Source organism: Bufo gargarizans, chromosome 4 (assembly GCF_014858855.1).
Source record: "Bufo gargarizans isolate SCDJY-AF-19 chromosome 4, ASM1485885v1, whole genome shotgun sequence".
NCBI classification, from domain to species: Eukaryota; Metazoa; Chordata; class Amphibia; order Anura; family Bufonidae; genus Bufo; species Bufo gargarizans.
In genome coordinates, this window is record NC_058083.1 from 425,152,038 (window position 1) to 425,174,654 (window position 22,617).

Genomic DNA, 22,617 nt, shown 5'->3' on the forward strand with positions numbered 1-22,617 from the left:
CTCCATAAGTGGGACTGTGTGTGTAGATAGACAGCTAGATGATAGATTGATTGATAATGCATTTGGAATGTCTTCAGACCCTTTTACTTTTTCACATTTTATGTTGTAGCCTTCAGAAATTGATTAAAAATGAAAAATAAAAATAAAAAAATTTCACATGAAGATAAGTATTCGCTATAACAATTGATATTTAGCTCTGGGGGCCTCTTATTTCTCTGGATCATCTTTGAGATGTTTCCACATCTTGATTGGAGTCCATTTATGGTAAATTCAGTTGATTGTACAGGATTTAGAAAGACCCACCCTGTCTATAAAAGGCCTTAAAGCTGACTAAGCATATCAGAGAATAAAACAAGCCTTAAAGGGACACTGACATGCCTTCCGAGCATAATTAGATCTTTATATGCCCCCCTAGGTCTTATAATTAGTTTCCAATTCATATAAGTATTATCCCTGTGCGCATCGTAAAACGTGAAAAATAATCTTTATAATCACCTGTCATTTCCACCCAAGGGGCGTTCTTTGTGCCGCATTTGTGCCCAGCCCGCGCCCCAACTGACGGATCCTTAGACACGCCCATCTCATTAGAATTCACTTCGCTGGGCGGTATTTTCATGTCCCTGACATTCGGAGATCCCGCTCATGCCCAATACGAAGTTACGGTCATCGGCCTCAATAGGGGACGCAGGCGCAATGTGATCCCGGCGAGTGAGGGTGCCGGGCGCATGCGCAGGATCTCCGAATGTCGGGGACAAGAAAATACCGCCCAGCGAAGTGAATACTAATGAGATGGGCGTGTCTAAGGATCCGGCAGTTGGGAGGCGGCTGGGCACAAATGCGGCAGAAAGAACGCCCCTTGGGCAGAAAGGACAGGTGATTATAAAGATTATTTTTCACGTTTTACATTGCGCACAGGGATAATACTTATATGAATTGGAAACTTATTATAAGACCTAGGGGGGCATATAAAGAGCTAATTATGCTCAGAAGGCCTGTCAGTGTCCCTTTAAGGAAGAAAAGAACTGCCTGTAGAGCTCAAAGACAAGATTGTGTGGAGGCACAGATCTGTAGAAGGGCACAAAAACCTTCCTGCTGCATGAAAGGTGAATTCCAAAGATCCTGTGTGCAGAAGGTGGACACTACCGGAAGGTTAACCATCTATGCAGCATGAATCTGAGCTTTATGGCAAATAAATAAGCCTCTCCTCAGTAAAAGAAACATGAAAACACGCATGGAGTTCAAAAAAAGAAAAAAGTGGCTTAGGGACAACTCTGGCCAAGCTAGAGCCCTGATTTGAACCCTTGATCTGTAGAGAAGAACATCAGAAAATCACTAAATCCAGGTGTGCAAACCTTGTGGCATTATACCCAAGAAGACTGGAGGCTGTAATAGCTGCCAAAGGTGCTTCAACTAAGTATAGAATAAAGGGTCTGAATACTTATGTCATTGCAATATTTTAGTTTTTCCTTTTCAATAAATTAGCAAATATTTCTAACAGAGCGCAGTATTTTATCACAAGGCCAAACTTAACAAAATGTGAAAAAAATGCAACAGGGTCTGAAAACTTTCCAAATGCATTGTGTGTTTGTTTTTATACTAAAGCCATGAGAACAATGAAGGTACATATATTTAATTATGTAGTATACAAAAGTGTTAAACAAACCAGATTATGTTTCATATTTTAGATTCTTCAACATAGCCCCTTTTGTTTTGATGACAGCACTGCATACTCTTGGCATTCTCTCAAACAGCTTCCTACGTTAGGGCTCTTTCCCACCTGCGTTATTGTCTTCCGGCATAGAGTTCCGTCGCCGGGGCTCTATGCCGGAAGAATCCTGATCAGTTTTATCCTAATGCATTCTGAATGGAGTGAAATCCGTTCAGGATGCATCAGGATGTCTTCAGTTCCGGAACGGAACGTTTTTTGGCCAGAGAAAATACTGCAGCATGCTGCGCTTTTTGCTCCGGCCAAAAATCCGAAGAGGCCGGATCCGGAATTAATGCCCATTGAAAGGCATTGATCCGGATCCGGCCTTAAGCTAAACGTCGTTTCGGCGACGTTTAGATTTTTTGAGAAGGTCCTTCTCAAAAAATTAGCTTATTGTGATAAAGTTCATTATTTTCTGTAATGTACTGATAAACATAAGACTTTCATATATTTTAGATTCATTACACACCAACTGAAGTAGTTCAAGCCTTTTACTGTTTTAATATTGATGATTTTGGCATACAGCTCATGAAAACCCAAAATTCCTATCAAAAAAAATTAGCATATCATGAAAATGTTCTCTAAACGAGCTATTAACCTAATCATCTGAATCAACTAATTAACTCTAAACACCTGCAAAAGATTCCTGAGGCTTTTAAAAACTCCCAGCCTGGTTCATTACTCAAAACCGCAATCATGGGTAAGACTGCCGACCTGACTGCTGTCCAGAAGGCCATCATTGACACCCTCAAGCAAGAGGGTAAGACACAGAAAGAAATTTCTGAACGAATAGGCTGTTCCCTGAGTGCTGTATCAAGGCACCTCAGTGGGAAGTCTGTGGGAAGGAAAAAGTGTGGCAGAAAACACTGCACAACGAGAAGAGGTGACCGGACCCTTAGGAAGATTGTGGAGAAGGACCGATTCCAGACCTTGGGGGACCTGCGGAAGCAGTGGACTGAGTCTAGAGTAGAAACTTCCAGAGCCACCGTGTACAGGCGTTTACAGGTGCCGCTTTCCCCAGGTCAAGCCACTTTTGAACCAGAAACAGCGGCAGAAGCGCCTGACCTGGGCTACAGAGAAGCAGCACTGGACTGTTGCTCAGTGGTCCAAAGTACTTTTTTTGGATGAAAGCAAATTTTGCATGTCATTCGGAAATCAAGGTGCCAGAGTCTGGAGGAAGACTGGGGAGAGGGAAATGCCAAAATGCCTGAAGTCCAGTGTCAAGTACCCACAGTCAGTGATGGTCTGGGGTGCCATGTCAGCTGCTGGTGTTGGTCCACTGTGTTTTATCAAGGGCAGGGTCAATGCAGCTAGCTATCAGGACATTTTGGAGCACTTCATGCTTCCATCTGCTGAAAATCTTTATGGAGATGAAGATTTCATTTTTCAGCACGACCTGGCACCTGCTCACAGTGCCAAAACCACTGGAAAATGGTTTACTGACCATGGTATTACTGTGCTCAATTGGCCTGCCAACTCTCCTGACCTGAACCCCATAGAGAATCTGTGGGATATTGGGAAGAGAAAGTTGAGAGACGCAAGACCCAACACTCTGGATGAGCTTAAGGCCGCTATCGAAGCATCCTGGGCCGCCATAACACCTCAGCAGTGCCACAGGCTGATTGCCTCCATGCCACGCCGCATTGAAGCAGTCATTTCTGCAAAAGGATTCCCGACCAAGTATTGAGTGCATAACGGAACATAATTATTTGAAGGTTGACTTTTTTTGTATTAAAAACACTTTTCTTTTATTGGTCGGATGAAATATGCTAATTTTTTTAGATAGGAATTTGGGGTTTTCATGAGCTGTATGCCAAAATCATCAATATTAAAACAATAAAGGCTTGAACTACTTCAGTTGGTGTGTAATGAATCTAAAATATATGAAAGTCTAATGTTTATCAGACATTACAGAAAATAATGAACTTTATCACAATATGCTAATTTTTTTAGAAGGACCTGAATATAATTTTCAGAAGTTTGACAGCAACCTCAAGTGCAGTCATGAAAACCATCAAACTCCGTGATGAAACTGGCCCTCATGGGGACTGCCCAAGGAAAGGAAGACCAAGAGTGGCCTCTGCTGCAGAGGATACAGTCTCAGAAACCACAAATTAACACCACCTCAAATTAGAGCCCACATAAATGCTTTAGGGTCCATTCACACGTCCGTAACGCGTTTTGCTGACTGCACATTGCCGGCACTAATAGAATATGCCTATTCTTGACCGCAATTGCGGACAAGAATAGGACATGTTCTATTTTTTTCGGGAACGGAAATGCGGACCCAGTGCAAAATGCCAAACAAAATTGCAGACGTGTGAATGGGGCCTTAGAGAGATTAAGTACCAGAAACATCTTACCAACAACTGTGATTGTGAGAATAAGCCTTTATGGTTGAATTGCTACAAAGAAGCTACTACTGAGGAACAACAAGATAAAGAAATTTGTTTTCGACATTAAACACAAGAAATAGTCATTAGACCCATAGAAAGCTGTATCTTGGAATAATGAGTCAAAATGTGGGCTTTGTGAGATGTAGAAAAAGTGAGCGGATGGTTTATACCAGGGATGGGCAAACTGCGGCGCTCCAGCTGTTGTAAAACTACAACTCCCAGTATGCCCAGTCTGCCTACAGCAGGGCATGATGGGATTTGTAGTTTTAAAACAGCTAGAGAGCCGCAGTTTGCCCATCCCTAGTTTATACATGTGTGGTTCCCAACATAAAATAGGTGGTGTGATGGTGTGGACTGGTTAGGAGGTGAAACCTTTGGTTATTTTTTCAAACTACAAAACCACACTTAACCAGCATGGCTACCACAACATCCTGCAGTGACATGCAAATCCATCTGGTTTGTGCTTAGTGAGATCATTATTTGTTTTACAACAGGACTATGGCTCCAAACACGTCTAAGGGCTATCTGTCCAAGAAGGAACGTGATGGAGCGTTGTGTCAGATGACATAGCCTCCACAATCAACGGACTTCAACCCTAATGAGATTGTTTGGGATAAACTGGGCTGCAGATTGAAGGAAAAACATCTCAGAACCTTTGGCAAGTCCTTCTAGACTGTTGGGAAACCATTTCAAGTGACTGATTGAGAGAAAGGCTTGACAAAGGCCTCATTGTGCTGGGCTGAAACGTTGCTTGGGGAATAAACAGGTAAACACCTTTTTCACCTGATCTGGAGTGCTGCTAAGTTTTTGAATCCAGGAGGAGACTGACATCATTGGCGCTGGCACAGTGCAGATATCAGAGCGGCGAGACCCTTCTGAGATCAGCTGTGCATGTGACAAGTGAAGTCTCACCAACATAAACATGAGATTTCAGGAGCAGGCATCTGAATAAAGAGGATGCCTGGCTATGCCAATCAGACCACAGAGGGGGTTGGCGACAGGGGAGAAGAAGAGGCGAAGCAGTGCTCTGAAAAGCTAAGGCAGCCCCTCATGTTCTGATCACCTAATCTGCATAGCAATTATTAATAGTAATAATTATGCTGTAATGGTACATCCGAATGCAGCAATAGAGGACTCCTGTAATTCACCATAATGAACCCTAGCAAGCAGCATGCTGGTTTAATAGAGCTGATCATGATGGCAGACGCTCTTTAACTGACAGAGCTGCACTATGCACTATTCCACCTTTCGATTTCCAAAGGAGCTCAGAAAGAATAAGGCGGAAGCTGAGTGATTGCTATGGGCAACTAAGTCACTTTTCCTTCACACCAGTTTTGATAAATCTGGGCGGCTGCTGAAGTTCATTTTACTGCAGTGGCCACCTGGCACATAGTGCAGCTCCGTCCAGTAGAACAGCTGATAACATTTAGTGTGTCGGGTGGCTGCAGCAGAGATCAGCTGTTGAGCGGGATGGGGAGCAGGCCGTGTTTACACATTGCAATTTCTGCAGCCTGCTGAAGAAGCTCCAGCAAAGGGAGGAGAAAGTCGACAGGACTTTGTTTCCGTGCTGCGTAACGGAAACCAGACAGATCCGTTATGCTTGCCCATAGACTTCTATTAGGATGAAGCAAAACTGAATGCCTCTTATTTAAAGCCTTCCGTTGCATTCCAACTGGCCATTCCGTGATATTCCGTTATAAACAGAACCTATAACAGAATGGCATAACGCTAGTGCAAACCCACCCTAAACTGTATGGGTTCGCTGAGGCCTCCTCCTTCTAGCCAAAAGTAACAACACTTGCTTAGTCTCGTAATGGACATTACAGTTCGGGTCTGCACATACATTACGGTTTCAAAATCTGATGCTGAACTCTGCTTCGTTAATGAGGAACAAACCAGAGTTTGGCTTTGTATTTTGAAACAGTAATGTATCCGCTGAATCAAACTATAATGTCACAGGCAGAAGCAAATCTCACGTGGCTAAAAGAAGGAGGCTTCAGTGGAGGCTCATACATTTTTCTACACTGCGCATATTGTAAACAAAGTTTTGACATGTATCGTGTTCAGATAGAGCAGCTCAAACCACATTCGTTCAACACTACTAGAGATAGCTCATCAATATCCGAGGGGGACCAAGATCTGGATCTCCACCCCCCATTATGATCAGCTGATAGAAGAGGCAAGGAGCTCCGTTAGCGCTGTAGGCTATTCCCAGGCCATGTGACGTCAACATACATTGGTCACATGGCCTAGTTGCAGCAAAGCACAATTGAAGTGAATGGGGATGAGCCACAATATCAAACACAGCCGTTATACTACAGTTGCAAGAAAAAGTATGTGAACCCTTTGCAATGATGTGGATTTCTGCACAAATTGGTCATAAAATGTGATTTGATCTTCATCTAAGTCACAACAATAGACAATCACAGTCTGCTTAAACTAATAACACACAAATAATTAAATTTGACCATGTTTTTTTTTTAACACACCATGTAAACATTCACAGTGCAGGTGGAAAAAGTATGTCAACCCCTAGACTACTGACATCTCCAAGAGCTAATTGGAGTGAGGTGTCAGCCAACTGGAGTCCAATCAATGAGATGAGATTGGAGGTGTTGGTTACAGCTGCCCTGCCCTATAAAAAACACACACCAGTTCTGGGCTTGCTTTTCACAAGAAGCATTGCCTGATGTGAATGATGCCTCGCACAAAAGAGCTCTCAGAAGACCTACGATTAAGAATTGTTGACTTGCATAAAGCTGGAAAGGGCTATAAAAGTATCTCCAAAACCCTTGCTGTTCATCAGTCCACGGTAAGACAAATTGTCTATAAATGGAGAAAGTTGAGCACTGCTGCTACTCTCCCTAGGAGTGGCCGTCCTGTAAAGATGACTGCAAGAGCAGAGCGCAGACTGCTCAATGAGGTGAAGAAGAATCCCAGAGTTTCAGCTAAAGACTTACAAAAGTCTCCGGCATATGCCAACATCCCTGTTAGCGAATCTACGATACGTAAAACACTAAACAATGGATTTCATGGGAGGATACCACAGAGGAAGCCACTGCTGTCCAAAAGAAACATTGCTGCACGTTTACAGTTTGCACAAGAGCACCTGGATGTTCCACAGCAGTACTGGCAAAATATTCTGTGGACAGATGAAACCAATGTTGAGTTGTTTGGAAGAAACACACAACACTATGTGTGGAGAAAAAGAGGCACAGCACACCAACATCAAAACCTCATCCCAACTGTGAAGTATGGTGGTGGGGGCATCATGATTTGGGGCTGCTTTGCTGCGTCAGGGACTGGACGGATTGCTATCATCGAAGGAAAAATGAATTCCCAAGTTTATCAAGACATTTTGCAGGAGAACTTACGGCCATCTGTCCACCAGTTGAAGCTCAACAGAAGATGGGTGTTGCAACAGGACAACCACCCAAAGCATAGAAGTAAATCAACAACAGAATGGCTTAAACAAAAGAAAATACGCCTTCTGGAGTGGCCCAGTTAGAGTCCTGACCTCAACCTGATTGAGATGTTGTGGCATGACCTCAAGAAAGTGATTCACACCAGACATCCCAAGAATATTGCTGAACTGCACATCTGATCTGCAACTACAGGAAACGTTTGATTGACGTTATTGCTGCCAACCAGTTATTAAATCCAAGGGTTCACATACTGTTCCACCTGCACTGTGAATGTTTACATAGTGTGTTCAATAAAAACATGGTAACATTGAATTCTTTGTGTGTTATTAGTTTAAGCAGACTGTGATTGTCTATTGTTGTTACTTAGATGAAGATCAGATTACATTTTATGACCAATTTGTGCAGAAATCCAGATCATTCCAAAGGGTTCACATACTTTTTCTTGCAACTGTATGTACAGCACTGTGCTTGGTAAGCTGCTGGAAGTCAGCAGTGCTCTCCACAGCTCAGGTGAACGTGGCGACTCCCTAAAGCAGCTAATCAGTTGATCCTCAGGATCGGTTATCATTATCATTTCCTGGATAATCCCTTTAAAAACACAAGAGAATAAAAAATAAAAAAAAGTATCTGAAATAATAAAAAGTTCTATTGCCATCCCAAACACACTCTTCAGGAGCCATTTCCTTTATATAAAGTGCTGATATCATAGAACATATATTTAGTATGGTCACAAACTATTCCTTAGTGTTTGTCTCTTGCCACACCAATATTTGTTCTTAGGCTGCATTCACACATAGGTTTTGTGGTGTTTTTCAACCTTTTTTTTTTTCCCCCTTTTTTACTGAAAAATGCCTCGGAAATACACTGCCTGTCAAAAAAAAATAAAAAAAATCACCACCAAAAAGAGCCTTTAGCTTTGATTACGGCACGCATTCGCTGTGGGATTGTTTCGATAAGCTTCTGCAATGTCAAAAGATTTATTTCCATCCAGTGTTGCATTCATTTTTCACCAAGATCTTCCATTGATGATGGTAGAGTCTGACTGCTGCGCAAAGCCTTCTCCAGCACATCCCAAAGATTCTCAATGGGGTTAAGGTATGGACTCTGTGGTGGCCAATCCATGTGTGAAAATGATGTCTCATGCTCCTTTCACAATTTGAACCCAATGAATCCTGGCATTGTCATCTTGGAATATGCCCGTGCCATCAGGGAAGAAAAAAAATCCATTGATGGAATAACCTGGTCATTCAGTATGTTCAGGTAGTCAGCTTACCTCATTCTTGGAGCACATACTGTTGCTGAACCTAGACCTGACCGACTGCAGCAACTCCAGAGCATAGCACTGCCCCCACTGGCTTGTAAGTAGGCACTAGGCATGATGGGTGCATCACTTCATCTGCCTCTCTTCTTACCCTGATGTGCCCATCACTCTGGAACAGGGTAAATCTGGACACATCAGAGCACATGACCTTCTTCCATTGCTCCAGAGTCCAATCTTTATGCTTCCTAGCAAATTGAAGCCTTTTTTTCTGGTTTGCCTCACTGATTAGCGGTTTTCTTACGGCTACACAGCTGTTCAGTTCCAATCCCTTGAGTTCCTTTCGCATTGTCAGTGTGGAAATGCTCTTACTTTCACTTTTAAACATAGCCCTGAGTTCTACTCTTGTTTTTCTTCGATTTGATTTCACCAAACGTTTAAGTGATCGCTGATCATGATCATTAAGAATTTTTTACCCGCCACATTTCTTCCTCTAATACGATGGGTCCCCAATATCCTTCTCGTTTTTAATAATGCGTTGGACGGTTCTTACCCAATTTTAGTAGTTTCTGCAATCTCCTTAGATTTTTTTTCTCTACTTGATGCATGCCAATGATTTGACCCTTCTCAAACAGACTAACATCTTTTCTATGACCACCACATGAGTCTTTCAACATGGTTGTTTAAGAAACGAGAAGCAACTCATTGCACCAGTTGGGGTTAAATAACTTATTGCCAGCTGAAAGATAATCGCCCATGCAGTAATTATCCAATAGGAGGCTCATGACTATTTGCTTAGTTAAATTAAGGTGGCGACTTTTTTTTTGGACAGGCAGTGTATAATACGTTGGACGCAAATTATTTTTTTTTTTGTGGCATTTCCTTGTCTCTCTGAGTCTTTGACCAGGGTTAGCCTTAGGTTACATTACAATCTAAACAAGTACTCTTTTTGTCCTCCCCCAACAGACTCCTCCACAACCATTATAGGATATTAATTGCATCAATTTTAAAATGTGATGATAATGTCTGTAAAGCGCTGTGGAATATGTCAGCACTATATAAGTGAGTACAATACAATGAAAAAATAAAATGTAAATAAAAAAGGTTTTCCAATTTTTTTTTTTTACACTCATGACCTATCCTCAAGATAAGTCATCAGCCGATCAGCTGTTTGAGGAGATTGAAATGCTCCTGTGAGTGCCACTACCGCCTCACAGCTTACCAAGCACAGCGCGGTACATTTTATAGCGGATGTGCTTGGTCCATTCACTTGAGCTGCACCTAGGCTACATGACCAATGAAAGTGACATCACTGGCCTAGGGTAAGCTGCCAGAAGGTCTCAGTGTTCATGTAGTGCCGCAGCCGTCTTGAACAGCTGATCGGCTGGGGTGTAGGTGTCAGAACCCCACTGATGACCTATTCAGAGGTGAGGTCATCAGCATTAAAAAGCTGGAAATCCCTCTAATATTATGGAAAGAAGAATGCGCATTTAAAGGGATATTTCCATCTGGCACATTTAAGGCATATCCATAAGATATGCTATAACTGTTTGATGGTGTAACTCCCATCTCTGGGAGCTGATCTATTCTCAAAAAATGGGGACTGGAAATTAGTGGAATGCAAGCTGCACATGTAATTTTTTGGGGGGGGTTTTAATGAGTGATTTGACCCAATAGGCTTTTCATAGAATTGGGAAAAATGTGGCTATGGAAAATTTAAAATTACTTTTTTTCAATAAAATGTTTCTTTAGCTCCAGATTTATTTTCACTAAAGGATAACAGAAAAAAAAAGCACCCCACAATTTGTTACCCATTTTCTCCTAAATATGGCAGCACACCATATGTGGTCATAAACCTTTGTATGGGCACACAGCAAAGCTCAGAAGAGGAGAGCCATACAGCTTTTGGAGGGCAGATTTCACTTGAATAATTTTCATGCACCATGTTGCATTTGAAGACTCCCTGAGGTGCCCCTACAGTACAAAACCACAAAAAGTGACCCCATTTTGCAAACTACCCCCCCAATGGTATTTTTAAAGGGGTGTAGTTTACACTTTAGCCCAACAGGAGCTTCATAGAATTTAGAAACACTTGGCCGTGAAAATGAAAAATTACGTATTTTACAAGAAAAGTTTGATTTAGGCCCACATATTTCATTTTCACAAGGAGTAAAATGAGAATTCACAATTTGTTACTCATTTTCTTCTAAATACAACACGCCATATGTTGTCGTAAGGTGCTGTATGGGTACACAACAGGGCACAGAAGGGAAGCAGGGCCATGTGTATTTGAGGCCTAGTTTGGGGATTTATACAGCATTGACCAAGAAGTGCTGAGACTCTGAGGTTAAATAAAAAAAGAAAAGAAATCCCCAAGAAGTGAACTCATTTTAGAAATCACACCTCTCAAAGAATTTATCAATGGGTATAGTGAGCATTTTGACCCAGCAGGTGTTTTGAAAAATTAATTCACAGCAGATGGTGCAAAGTGAAATTTGCAATTTATCCACAGATATGCCAATTCAGCACCCAATATGTGGTGCCAATGCTTCCTGGTTTTATTAACACCCTACACATGGCTCTATTCTTTTTTATTTGGACATACAACAGGGCTCAGGAGTACAAGTACACCACATACGTTTAAGGCCCAAAGTGGCGATTTATACATCTGATTTACACTGAAAAGTGTAGAAGCTCAAGGGTGAAAAAAATAAAATAAAAAATTGAACCTCCGAGAAATGACCCTATATCAGAAACGACACCCCTCAAGGTATTTATTAAGAGGTGGAATGAGCATATTGTTCCCACAGGTGTTTTGCAGAAATGAATGAACAGGGGACAGTGTGAAGTTTTCCAAAGATCTTGTATTCCAGTGCCAATAATGTGGTGCCCAGCTCGTGCCATCTGAGACATACAATGCACTTTAAATAGTTTTTTTACTGGGCAATTTAATAAATCTGAATGTAAACTGCTATTTGGGTACACTGCAGGGTTCAAAAGGGAAAGGCCACCTTTTGGCTTTTTGCGGAGCAGAAAATGGAGACACAAAAACATGATTTTTTAAAATATTTTATGCTTTATTATATAAAACTAAAAAAAGACAGATTTGGTATTGTCTAGTCCGCAACAATCTGCTCTTTAAAAATAACACATAATCTAGCCTATCAGTTGAACGCCATAAAACACCAAAAATAAAAACTGTGCCACAACAGCCATTTTTTTGGTTACCTTGCCTCACACAAAGTGTATTATCATATGTACCCCAAAATAATACCAATAAAACTGTCACCTTATACCGTAGTTTCCAAAATGGGGTCACATTTTGGGAGTTTCTACTGTAGGGGCTGATCAGGGGGTCTTCAAGTGTGACATGGCAACTTAAAATTATCCCAGTGAAATCTGTCCTCCAAAATACATATGTTGCTCCTTCCCTTCTGCGCCCTGCCATGTGCCCATACAGCAGATTACAACCACATATGGAGTGTTTCTGTAAACTGCAGAATCAGGGTTATAAATACTGAGTTTTGCTGCCTTACAGGAAAAAATGGCTTAAAATGGCAAATCTGCAAAAAGAAGTGAAATTTTGAGATTTCTCCTATTTTTCTTTAATTCTTGTGGAACACCTAAAGGTTTAACAACTCTTGTAAAATTATATTTGAATAGGGTTATAGTTTCTAAAATGGAGTAATTAATGGGTGGTTTCTATTATGTAAGCCCCGCAAAATGAATTCATGACTGAATTGGTCCTTTAAAAAGCAGGTTTTGGAAATGTTCTTACAAATTAAAAAAATTGCTTCTAAAATTGTACTTCATCTAACATTCCAAAAAAAAAAAAAAAATTAAATGACTTTTACAAATTGATGCCAACAAAAAGTAGAAATATGGGAAATGTAAATTAATAACTATTTTATTAGGTATCACACTATCTGCCTTAAGAGCAGGGAAACAAATTTTGAAAATTGCAAATTGATTTTTTACATAAATAAAGGTGAAATATATTTACCTTGATATTTACCATAGTGACGCGTTATGAATGAATAGGTGACTTAAATTAAATTCTGCATAAAAAGAAACAAGCGCGAGTGCCGGTCCTTCCTTTACAGCTGTAATACTGGGATGCCTGCCCGCTGACACGTGCACCGCCGAACAACTTTAAGGAGCAGTGCCAGCCATTTCACTCTACACACTTAAAGGGGGACTTGTCATCAACTTTATGCTGCCCATGCTAAGGGCAGACTAAAGTAGAGACAGGTGAGTTGATTTTCAGTGGTCTGTCATTTATAAGTAAGTGGTTGCCGAGAACCAACATCACAATCATTGCAGACTAGGCCTGGAAAAGAGTCACGGCCACCTGAGAAGAGTCATGGTTATTCATGAATTCCTTCTGTCCCTACCCACCTGCTGATGACCGACAGGCTTCTTCCCAGTTTTCTTCCTTTCTCTCTAGGAGACAACTGCTAATCTTCAGCGGATGGGCGGGGAGAACAGGAGATTATGAATAACCATGACTCTTCTCAGTTAGATTTGACTCTTTTCACATCTGGCCTGCCCTGCAATGATGATGATGCTGGTTTTTGACCAGTGATGGTCAGTTCGCAGTGTTCGCCAGAGAACACATGCGGGCTGTCATCTTTAGTAAGGTAGACTCACCCGTCCGGCGATGCATAGGTAAACCCTTACCTATGCCGGGAGCCGGTCTGAAATCAAATGCAGTAACCGGGAGCAGGCAGTTCCGAGAACAGCCGCCGGGGGCCTTCATCGTAACTGCCTGCTCCCGGTGACTGCATTTGATTTCAAACCGGCTCCCGGCACAGGTAAGGGCTTACCTATGCATTGCCGGACGGGTTAGTCTACCTTACTAAAGATGGCAGCCCGCATGTGTTCGCTGGCGAACACTGCGAACTGACCATCACTGTTCTTGACAACCACTTTTAGCTCATGAGTGGCACACCGCTGAAATCAGCATTTCTGTCACAAATTTATGCTGCCCTCAGTGAGGTTAGCATAAAGTTGATGACCGGTTCCCTTTAAAGAGGACCTTTTATGGGTCCAGGCATTATGAAATAAGTAGCAGGCTATGTAGGGCATAGAGCAAGGATCTAAGAGCGCTTACTTTTTCTGGGCACTGCTCTGTTCGCCCGCTGTGCCCCTGCTGAATTACCCCACTCGGTATGCTAAAGAATACCATCGGTACAGGGAGAAGGAGACTGCCCTGTTTCTCAATGAGCGTCTCCTTCTCCCTGGCTGTAGTGCAGTCCAATCACAAAGGAGAGCGTCACAGGGATAAAAAATAAAAACTCACCTTCATCCTGGCTGTGACTCTCTCCTTTGTGATTGTACCGCGCTACAGCCAGGGAGAAGGAGACGCTCATTGAGAAACAGGGCAGTCTCCTTCTCCCTGTACCGATGGTATTCTTTAGCATACCAGGTGGGGGAATTCAACAGGGGCATAGCGGGCGAACAGAGCAGTGCCCAGAAAAAATAGTAAGCGCTCTTACATCCATGGACTATTCCCTACATAACCTGCTACTTATTTCATAGTGTCTGGACCCATGAAAGGTCCTCTTTAAAGACGAACACCTGCAAAAAATCTTTCCATGTGATGCCCATTTATCTGGACAAGTTTGAGACCCCTGGTCTACAACATGTTCTTTACAGTAGTCACATTGTGAAATACTCTACTACAAGAGGTATTAATGAAGAGACTATGTCAGTGTTTAGATACGTATCTAATAGCAAGGTTTTAAGGGTTCTAATTAACTTCTTCTACCTCAGTTTTCAGTTTCTACTCGCGCAAAAAATGTTTATTCACTGACCTGCCAGAAAGGTACATGATATAATCTGTAGTGAATGAAATCTTCTCCTCAGTGACTGTATTTGTCAGCTATCCCCTCCCGTCTAACATTTAGCTGTGTCATGTGACTCTCTGATCTCCAAATGGCAGGACTGACATTGAGGCACCCATAGCAATACATAGAGAAACTGACTTCCTGTCCACACATAAGATGCTATGTTATTTGGAAAGTCTGGTTGCTGGCCACATGACCACAGCTGAGAAGCAGAAGGGAGGGGATAGCTCACAAATACAGACACTGGTAAGAAGATTACATCATGCACATTTCTAGCAGGTCAGAGAATAACATTTTTTGCGCGAGTAGAAACTGAAAACTGGGGTAGAAGAAGTTAATTAGAACCCTTAGAACCTTGCTATTAGATAAGTATCTAAACACTGACATAGTCTCTTCATTAATACCTCTTGTAGTAGAGTATTCCACAATGTGACTACTGTAAAGAACATGTAGACCAGGGGTCTCACAGTCTCTTCATTAATACCTCTTGTAGTAAAGTATTCTACAATGATGTAAAGAACATGTAGACCAGGGGTCTCACAGTCTCTTCATTAATACCTCTTGTACTAAAGTATTCTACAATGTGACTACTGTAAAGAACATGTTGTAGACCAGGGGTCTCAAACTTGTCCAGATAAATGGGCCTCACGTGGAAAGATTTTCCACTTGATGGGCTGCATTTAAAATGCAATACAATATAGATGTGTACATAGCAGTGAAATACAGTACAGCCTACACAGAATCCCTGCTCTTCAGTGTTTAATAGAGTTTAGTATCCACATATCAATGTACAGCATATACGTGTGTCACACTCATCGTCCCATGAGCTTCACCTCAGCCGGGAATGACACCAACAGCTTCCATTTGTGGCATTCTAATCAGATATCTTTTTTTTTTGCCTTATAAACTATGTTAGTTTTCAAAATTAAATTTCACATGGCTGGATAACCCATTCTGAATGCACCACCCTATGAGACCCACATACAGACTCCTAGAACAGACCCCAGAATTAACACAGACCAAATCAGACCCTAAATGTATACAGACCTCAGATCATACCCCAAATTTATGAATTTATACAGACCCCAGACAACATAAGCAACTCTCCTCCTCTAAGTGCCGCCACCACTCTGACTCTAAAGTAGAGCACTTTGTTCTAGCCCTGCATCCTGACGTTACAAAGAGTCAGGTCATAATGCATATCTGCGTACACTACGCTGTTTTGGCGGCGCAAGGAGCACCTAAACAAAATTAGGTAGGTGGTTTGTATGTTAGGCTTGATCAGTTTAATTACTTTTGCAATAGATAAATAAAAGTAAAAATTATAATAAAGACTAAATATTCAGAAAATTACCATTTTCAACCGAAGCTAACATACTAGATTCACTCTGACCATTTTCTTGATCATGACCCGCATGGTTAGAAGCCAGACTTGCCCACTGGGATACCCAACGTTTTCTGCCTGATACAGAAAGAACATCCTAAAATTAGAAAAAATAGAATGTTAAATTGAGAACTAACACCAACAAAACAAAATTTGCAATAAAAACTGAAAAAATTAATAAATAATAAATAAACCTATAAACATAAAAGGGATCATTTATTAAAACCGGCATTCTAGACCGCGGTATTAATAACCCCTATATCTAAGTTATGATACCTGAACAGTTCTTTTCCGGTATAGAGCCCCTGTGAAGGAACTCGATGCCGGAAAAGAAAAACGCTAGTGTGAAAGTACCCTAATATAGGCGTATTTCTGAATAATAAATAACCCCCAAAATATCTTAGCTGATGGAAACATCTGAAAAATCCCAGGGATTTATTTCACACTATAATCACTGTTGCAGAGCATTTGCCTTTTATAAAGTTGTGTAAAGAAGAATTTGGAATGACACAATTCAAGGGGTTGTCCCCTTTTTTTTTATATTGATGATCTATCTTCAGGTTAGCTTCTAAATATATGAAAAAAAATACACAGGCGTATAGAGGAAAACCTGGGATAACAAAAAAACTAAGGGGGAGGTTATGAAAACCACTGACTTTGGGGAGTTTTGCTTAGTGCACAACAACCCAATGTACCAAATAGATTGAAGAATATTGAGGTAAATGAAGAAGAGACTTCTCGCGGGGGCTCCTTGCCGAAGAAACGTTTGTGATGTGTTTTATCATTGTGTGATACCTGAGGAAGGGGCTGGTCCCGCTCCAAAATGCGTTGCTATTTTACAAAAATAAACTAATGTACCAAGACTACACAGTTGAAAGTTTATTCGGCAATACCACCTATATGAAATCCCTAAAGCACCATGTAAACACAGATAGAAGATGTTCGGAAAAAATGTCATCTTTATTAAAGTTTAAGGAGGACCTTTCACCTCTCCTGACGTGTTTTAGTAGCGTCATGCATTCCCCATGTAATACCAATTCTGGATCCTCTATTCTTATGACTATGTTGTGCCGTTCCTTTATTATTGCTACTAGAAGTTATGAATACATTGCTATTAGCCTTCAGTAAGGGTACAGAGTGACTCTATCCAATCAGTGCTGCCATTTTCAGACTGTGCAGGTACACTCCCAATTTGTTACCGCCCCTCTGTACCCTAACTGAAGGCTGCGGGTGCTTTTGGAGGTGCCCTTTTGGGTCTGTAATTTAATGTTCTGAAGAATTTACTCTGTTGTAAACTTCTGGGGGTGCCATTGGGCAATGGATTTCTATGTTATAACCATTCCTCCAATTCAATGGGTTTCTGGTTTGCTGGTGTACATCTGACCCTAATGTGACATACTCCTGTGGTGTGTGTTTGTCAATGCCAATTAATATGAGTTTTATTATACTTACTTTAAAGAGGACCTGTCCCCACTCCTGACATGCCTGTTTTAATAGCTTCATGCATTCCCCAGGTAATAACATTTCTGAAACATCTATTTTTATGGCTCTATGCTATGCCATTCCTTTATTATTTCTAATTGAAGTAATGATTGAATTGCTAACAGCCTTCAGTAAGGGTACAGAGGGGTGGTAACTAGTTGGGGGGGGGGGGGTACCTGCACAGTCTGAAAATGGCAGCACTGATTGGATAGTGAGTCTGTGCAGGTACACACACCCAACTGGTTACCAAGATTTGCCCATATTTTGATAGGTGTTGGGAGTTTATTCGGCAAGCAGTGCTCATGAGTAGTCTCCTTCTTAATTTCCCTTGGAATACTCAGGATAGGTCAGCAATATCAGATCGTTGGGGGAGCCGAATGCTGGCACTCCCTCCCGAGCATCTGTTTGAAGAAAACTCAGCTCTGGTACTAGCACTGTGTACTCTTCACTGTTTACCTGCTCGCTGTCAACAATGTAGCAGTGAGCAGTACTGTAATTACAATGAAAGGGATAGCAGTGTTGTAATCACATCTGGTCATCGCTGCAGTGACGACAGCGAGCAGGTAAACAGAGATGAGAATACAGTGCTAGTACCAGAGCTGAATTCTCTTCGAACAGCTGATATGCGAAATATCAGGCGTCTGGCCCCCACAATCTGATATTAATCACCTATCCTGAGGTTAAAACTGGGTTTTAGGGTCCAATTAGACGTCCGTACTTTTCTTGTGGTCCGCAAATTGTGTAACCGCAAAACACGGATACTGGCCATGTGTGTTCTGCATTTTGACAGAAATGCCTATTCTTGTCCACGATTGCGGACAAAAATAGAACTTGCTCTATCTTTTTTTGTGGGGCCGCGGAACTACGCAAAATGGATCTTTTGCGGCCTTACAAAAATTAACATGTCCGCACCAGATGCAGAGCCAAAAATACGGATGTGTGAATGGACCCTTAGAGGGAATGTTTCAACCTTTTTTTTTCCAGCCAATTAAAACACATCCATTTTTTGTAATCTGTTTTCATTTTCAGATTTTAGTTTCTTTATTCTATTTCCTGATCATGATTATGGGGGCTGCGATTTTGTCTGAGCTGTTCTTAACAGCATTTGGACCATAGACACGATAGACGGGAGCTGACTTCTACGGAAGTATTTTCTAGGCATGCTCTGTGACCTGTTCAGAGATCATTTTACAAGCAAAGAGTAGATCAGCTTTGACAATCACCTATACAGAGGCGATTTGTGTCATTCTAAACCTGCCTGTAATATAGTAAAGTGATCTATAAGACTAAAGGTCCCTTTAGACAGGACGATACAGAAGGCGATCGTCAGGAAGGAAGCGTTCCTTCCCAGTAATCGCCTGCTGATCAGTGGAGAAGACCGCTGCATTTACATGCAACAATCTCCTCCACAGTATGGTGAGGAGGAATGGCTAATGCCATCACTCGTTCCCAAACAGACTTCTTGTTTGCTGGCAGTAGAGCGTTTACACAGTACGAATGCCAGCAAATGGCGATTTTTTGGGGTCCGCACAAATAATCTATTACCTGATGAACGAGTGTTTCGCTCGCTCATTGGGTAATCTGCAACACCTTTCACCACCAGATAATTGGTGGATTCTTAGCCTGTGTAAAGGGCCCTTAAGAAGTGGCAAATATTATTAGGCCTAGTGTGAAATCTGCGGGATTTTATGTTTTTTCTTTTAAATATAGAAAGCGACATGAAAAGAATTCAAATAAATCACCAAACAAAATCGTTAAAAATTGTGTTTAACAGAAAAACTGATTAAAATGATTTAAACAATAGGCTATTTTCTGATGACATATTCCCTTTAAACATAGATGGTAGACATCATTATTAACCCCAGAGGAAGCCATACAAGTGGCAATACATGTGATATTGCTCTTTTTTTTACTACGTGCTACTCCGTTCCCCCGCTGTGCCCCCCTGCACTGGTTTCCCGCCCTGTATGTAAATCTATACCGATGGAGGTGAGCTCACCTCCCTGTACCGATGGTATGGATTTACATACAGGGTAGGAAACCAGAATGGGGGGGGGTGGGGGGTGGAGGAATGGGGCAGCGCATAGAAAAGAGCGATATCACATGTCATCAGTATACCCTACCCTGCCAGTTATCTATATGGAAATGGGTGTGAAGGTGTGGTTACACATGTCTGAAGTTGTGAGGACGCTTGGATGTACTGCCAAATTCTCTGAAATGCCTTTGGAGACGGCTTATGGTAAAGAAATGAACATTCATTGCATGGGCAACAGCTCTGGTAGACATTCCTGCAGTCAGCATGCCAATTGCACGCTCCCTCAAATGTTGTGACATCTGTGGCATTGTGCTGTGTGATCCAACTGCACATTTCAGAGTGGTCTTTTATTGTGTTCAGTCTAAGGCACACCTGTGCAATATTCATGCTGTCTAATCAGCAGCTTGATGTACCACACCTGTGAGGTGGGAAGGATTATCTCGGCAAAGGAGAAGTGCTCACTAACACAGATTTGTTAATATTTGAGAGTAATGGGTCTTTTGTGCATGTAGAAAATGTTTCAGATCTTTGAGTTCAGCTCATGCAAAAAGGTAGCAAAACCCAAAGTGTTGCGTTTATATTTTTGTTCAGTGTACTTACCCCGCTCCCCTCCTGGTGCCCACACCGACGTTGCTGCTTCTCCCTGTACACGATTGAAAACATTCGGTGTCGGGTGGGAGCAGCCAATAGCAGGCAAAGACAAGCCTCCCTAGCATCGCGGTCTTTGGCTGCTCCCCCCCCCCCCCCCTGACTACAGATGTTTTGTGATTGTGAAATTGGATAACCCCTGAAGGACACGGCCATGTTTCACCTTAAGGACCAGGTCATTTTTTTGCAAATATTACCAGTGTCACTTTATGTGTGAATAACTTTAACCCCTTAAGGACACAGGGCGTACAGGTACGCCCTTGTGCCCTGGTACTTAAGGACACAGGGCGTACATGTACGCCCTGTGCATTTTCGATCACTGCCGTGCGGCTGGCAGTGATCGGAACCCGGTGCCTGCTCAAATCATTGAGCAGGCACCTAGGCTAAATGCGCGGGGGGGTCCCGTGACCCCCCCATGTCGGCGATCGCGGCAAACCGCAGGTCAATTCAGACCTGCGGTTTGCTGCGATATCTGCAGTTTATGATCCCCGCGGTCCCTGACCGCGGGGATCAGAAACTTTAGGATTCAAAACTTTGTCCAGTATTCCTCCCCCTGCACCCCTGAGTTATTTGGGCACGGTGGGAGGTGCAGGGGGAGGGTTGCGGGCGGTGCGGGCGGTGCGGGAGGCGGGCGGTGCGGTAGGCGGGATCGCGATCCCCCGCCCGCCTCCCATTGCGTAATCGTTGGCGTCTAGTGGGTATACCAGGGTGCCAGCACATTGCTGGCACCCTGGTATAAACGGCTGACATCGGTGATGCGATGTCAGCCGTTTAACCCTTTCCATACAGCGGTCCGTACGGACCGCTGTATGGAAAAGGTTAACAGTAAGAGGGAGCTCCCTCCCTCTCCCATCGGGGGGCTGCTGTGCCTTTGCAGTCCCCCGAATGGAGAGGGAGAGAGCTCCCAGGCAGCCCCCCCAAGCCCCGTCCTTACCCTTCCCCGTCTGCGCAGTTCTGACCATAACTGAGCAGACGGGGAAGGTTCCCATGACAACAGGACGCCTTCTCAGGCGTCCTGCTGTCCATGGTTCTGAACAGATCTGTGCTGAAAGGCATAGATCTGTTCAGACAAAGTGTAAAATACAGTATAGTACTATATATTGTACTGTACTGTATTATGTAGACATCAGACCCACTGGATCTTCAAGAACCAAGTGGGTCTGGGTCAAAAAAAAAGTGAAAAAAGTGAAAAATAAAGTAAAAATCAAAAAACACATTTATCACTGATTAAAAATGAAAGAAATAAAATTCCCTACACATGTTTGGTATCGCCGCGTCCGTAACGACCTGATCTATAAAACGGTAATGTTACTTTACCCGAACGGTGAACGCCATAAAAATAAAAAATTAAAAACTATGATGAAATTGGAATTTTGCCCACCTTACTTCCCAAAAAAGGTAATAAAAGTGATCAAAAAAGTCGCATCTATGCCAAAATTGTAACAATCAAACCATTATCTCATCCCGCAAAAATCATACCCTACCCAAGATAATCGCCCAAAAACTGAAAAAGTTATGGCTCTTACACTATGGAAACACTAAAACATGATTTCTTTTGTTTCAAAAATGAAATCATTGTGTAAAACTTACATAAATAAAAAAAAAGTATACATATTAGGTATCGCCGCGTCCGTATTCACCGGCTCTATATAAATATCACATGACCTAACCCCTCAGATGACCACCGTAAAAAAATAAAAATAAAAACGGTGTAAAAAAAGCCATTTTTTGTCATCTTCCGTCACAAAAAGTGTAATAGCAAGCAATCAAAAAGTCATGTGCACCCCAAAATAGTGCCAATCAAACCGTCATCTCATCCCACAAAAAATGAGACCCTACTTAAGATAATCGCCCAAAAATTTAAAAAACTATGGCTCTTAGACTATGGAGACACTAAAACTTTTTTTTGTTTTAAAAATGAAATTATTGTGTAAAACGTACATAAATAAAAAAAATTGTATACATATTGGGTATCACCGCGTCCGTGACAACCTGCTCTATAAAATTACCACATGATCTAACCTGTCAGATGAATGGTGTAAATAACAAAAAAAAAAAAAACGGTGCCAAAAAAGCTATTTCTTGTTACCTTGCCGCACAAAGTGTAATATAGAGCAACCAAAAATCATATGTACCCTAAACTTGTACCAACAAAACTGCCACCCTATCCCGTAGTTTCTAAAATGGGGTCACTTTTTTGGAGTTTCTACTCTAGGGGTGCATCAGGGGGGCTTCAAATGGGACATGGTGTCAAAAAAACCAGTCCAGCAAAATCTGCCTTCCAAAAACCGTATGGCATTCCTTTCCTTCTGCGCCCTGCCGTGTGCCCGTACAGCAGTTTACGACCACATATGGGGTGTTTCTGTAAACTACAGAATCAGGGCCATAAATAATGAGTTTTGTTTGGCTGTTAACCCTTGCTTTGTAACTGG

General features: G+C 42.0%; 1 protein-coding gene across 2 annotated transcripts in view; it reads right to left on the reverse strand.

Moving 5' to 3' along the window:
* Nucleotides 1–22,617, reverse strand: part of CEP170 (centrosomal protein 170) — a 194,936-nt gene that overhangs the window by 84,481 nt on the left and 87,838 nt on the right. For both annotated transcript variants that reach the window (XM_044290668.1, XM_044290667.1), the window contains exon 10: nucleotides 15,991–16,117. In XM_044290668.1, coding sequence (XP_044146603.1) covers nucleotides 15,991–16,117 — 127 coding nt within the window. The remainder of the gene's footprint in view (nucleotides 1–15,990; nucleotides 16,118–22,617) is intronic.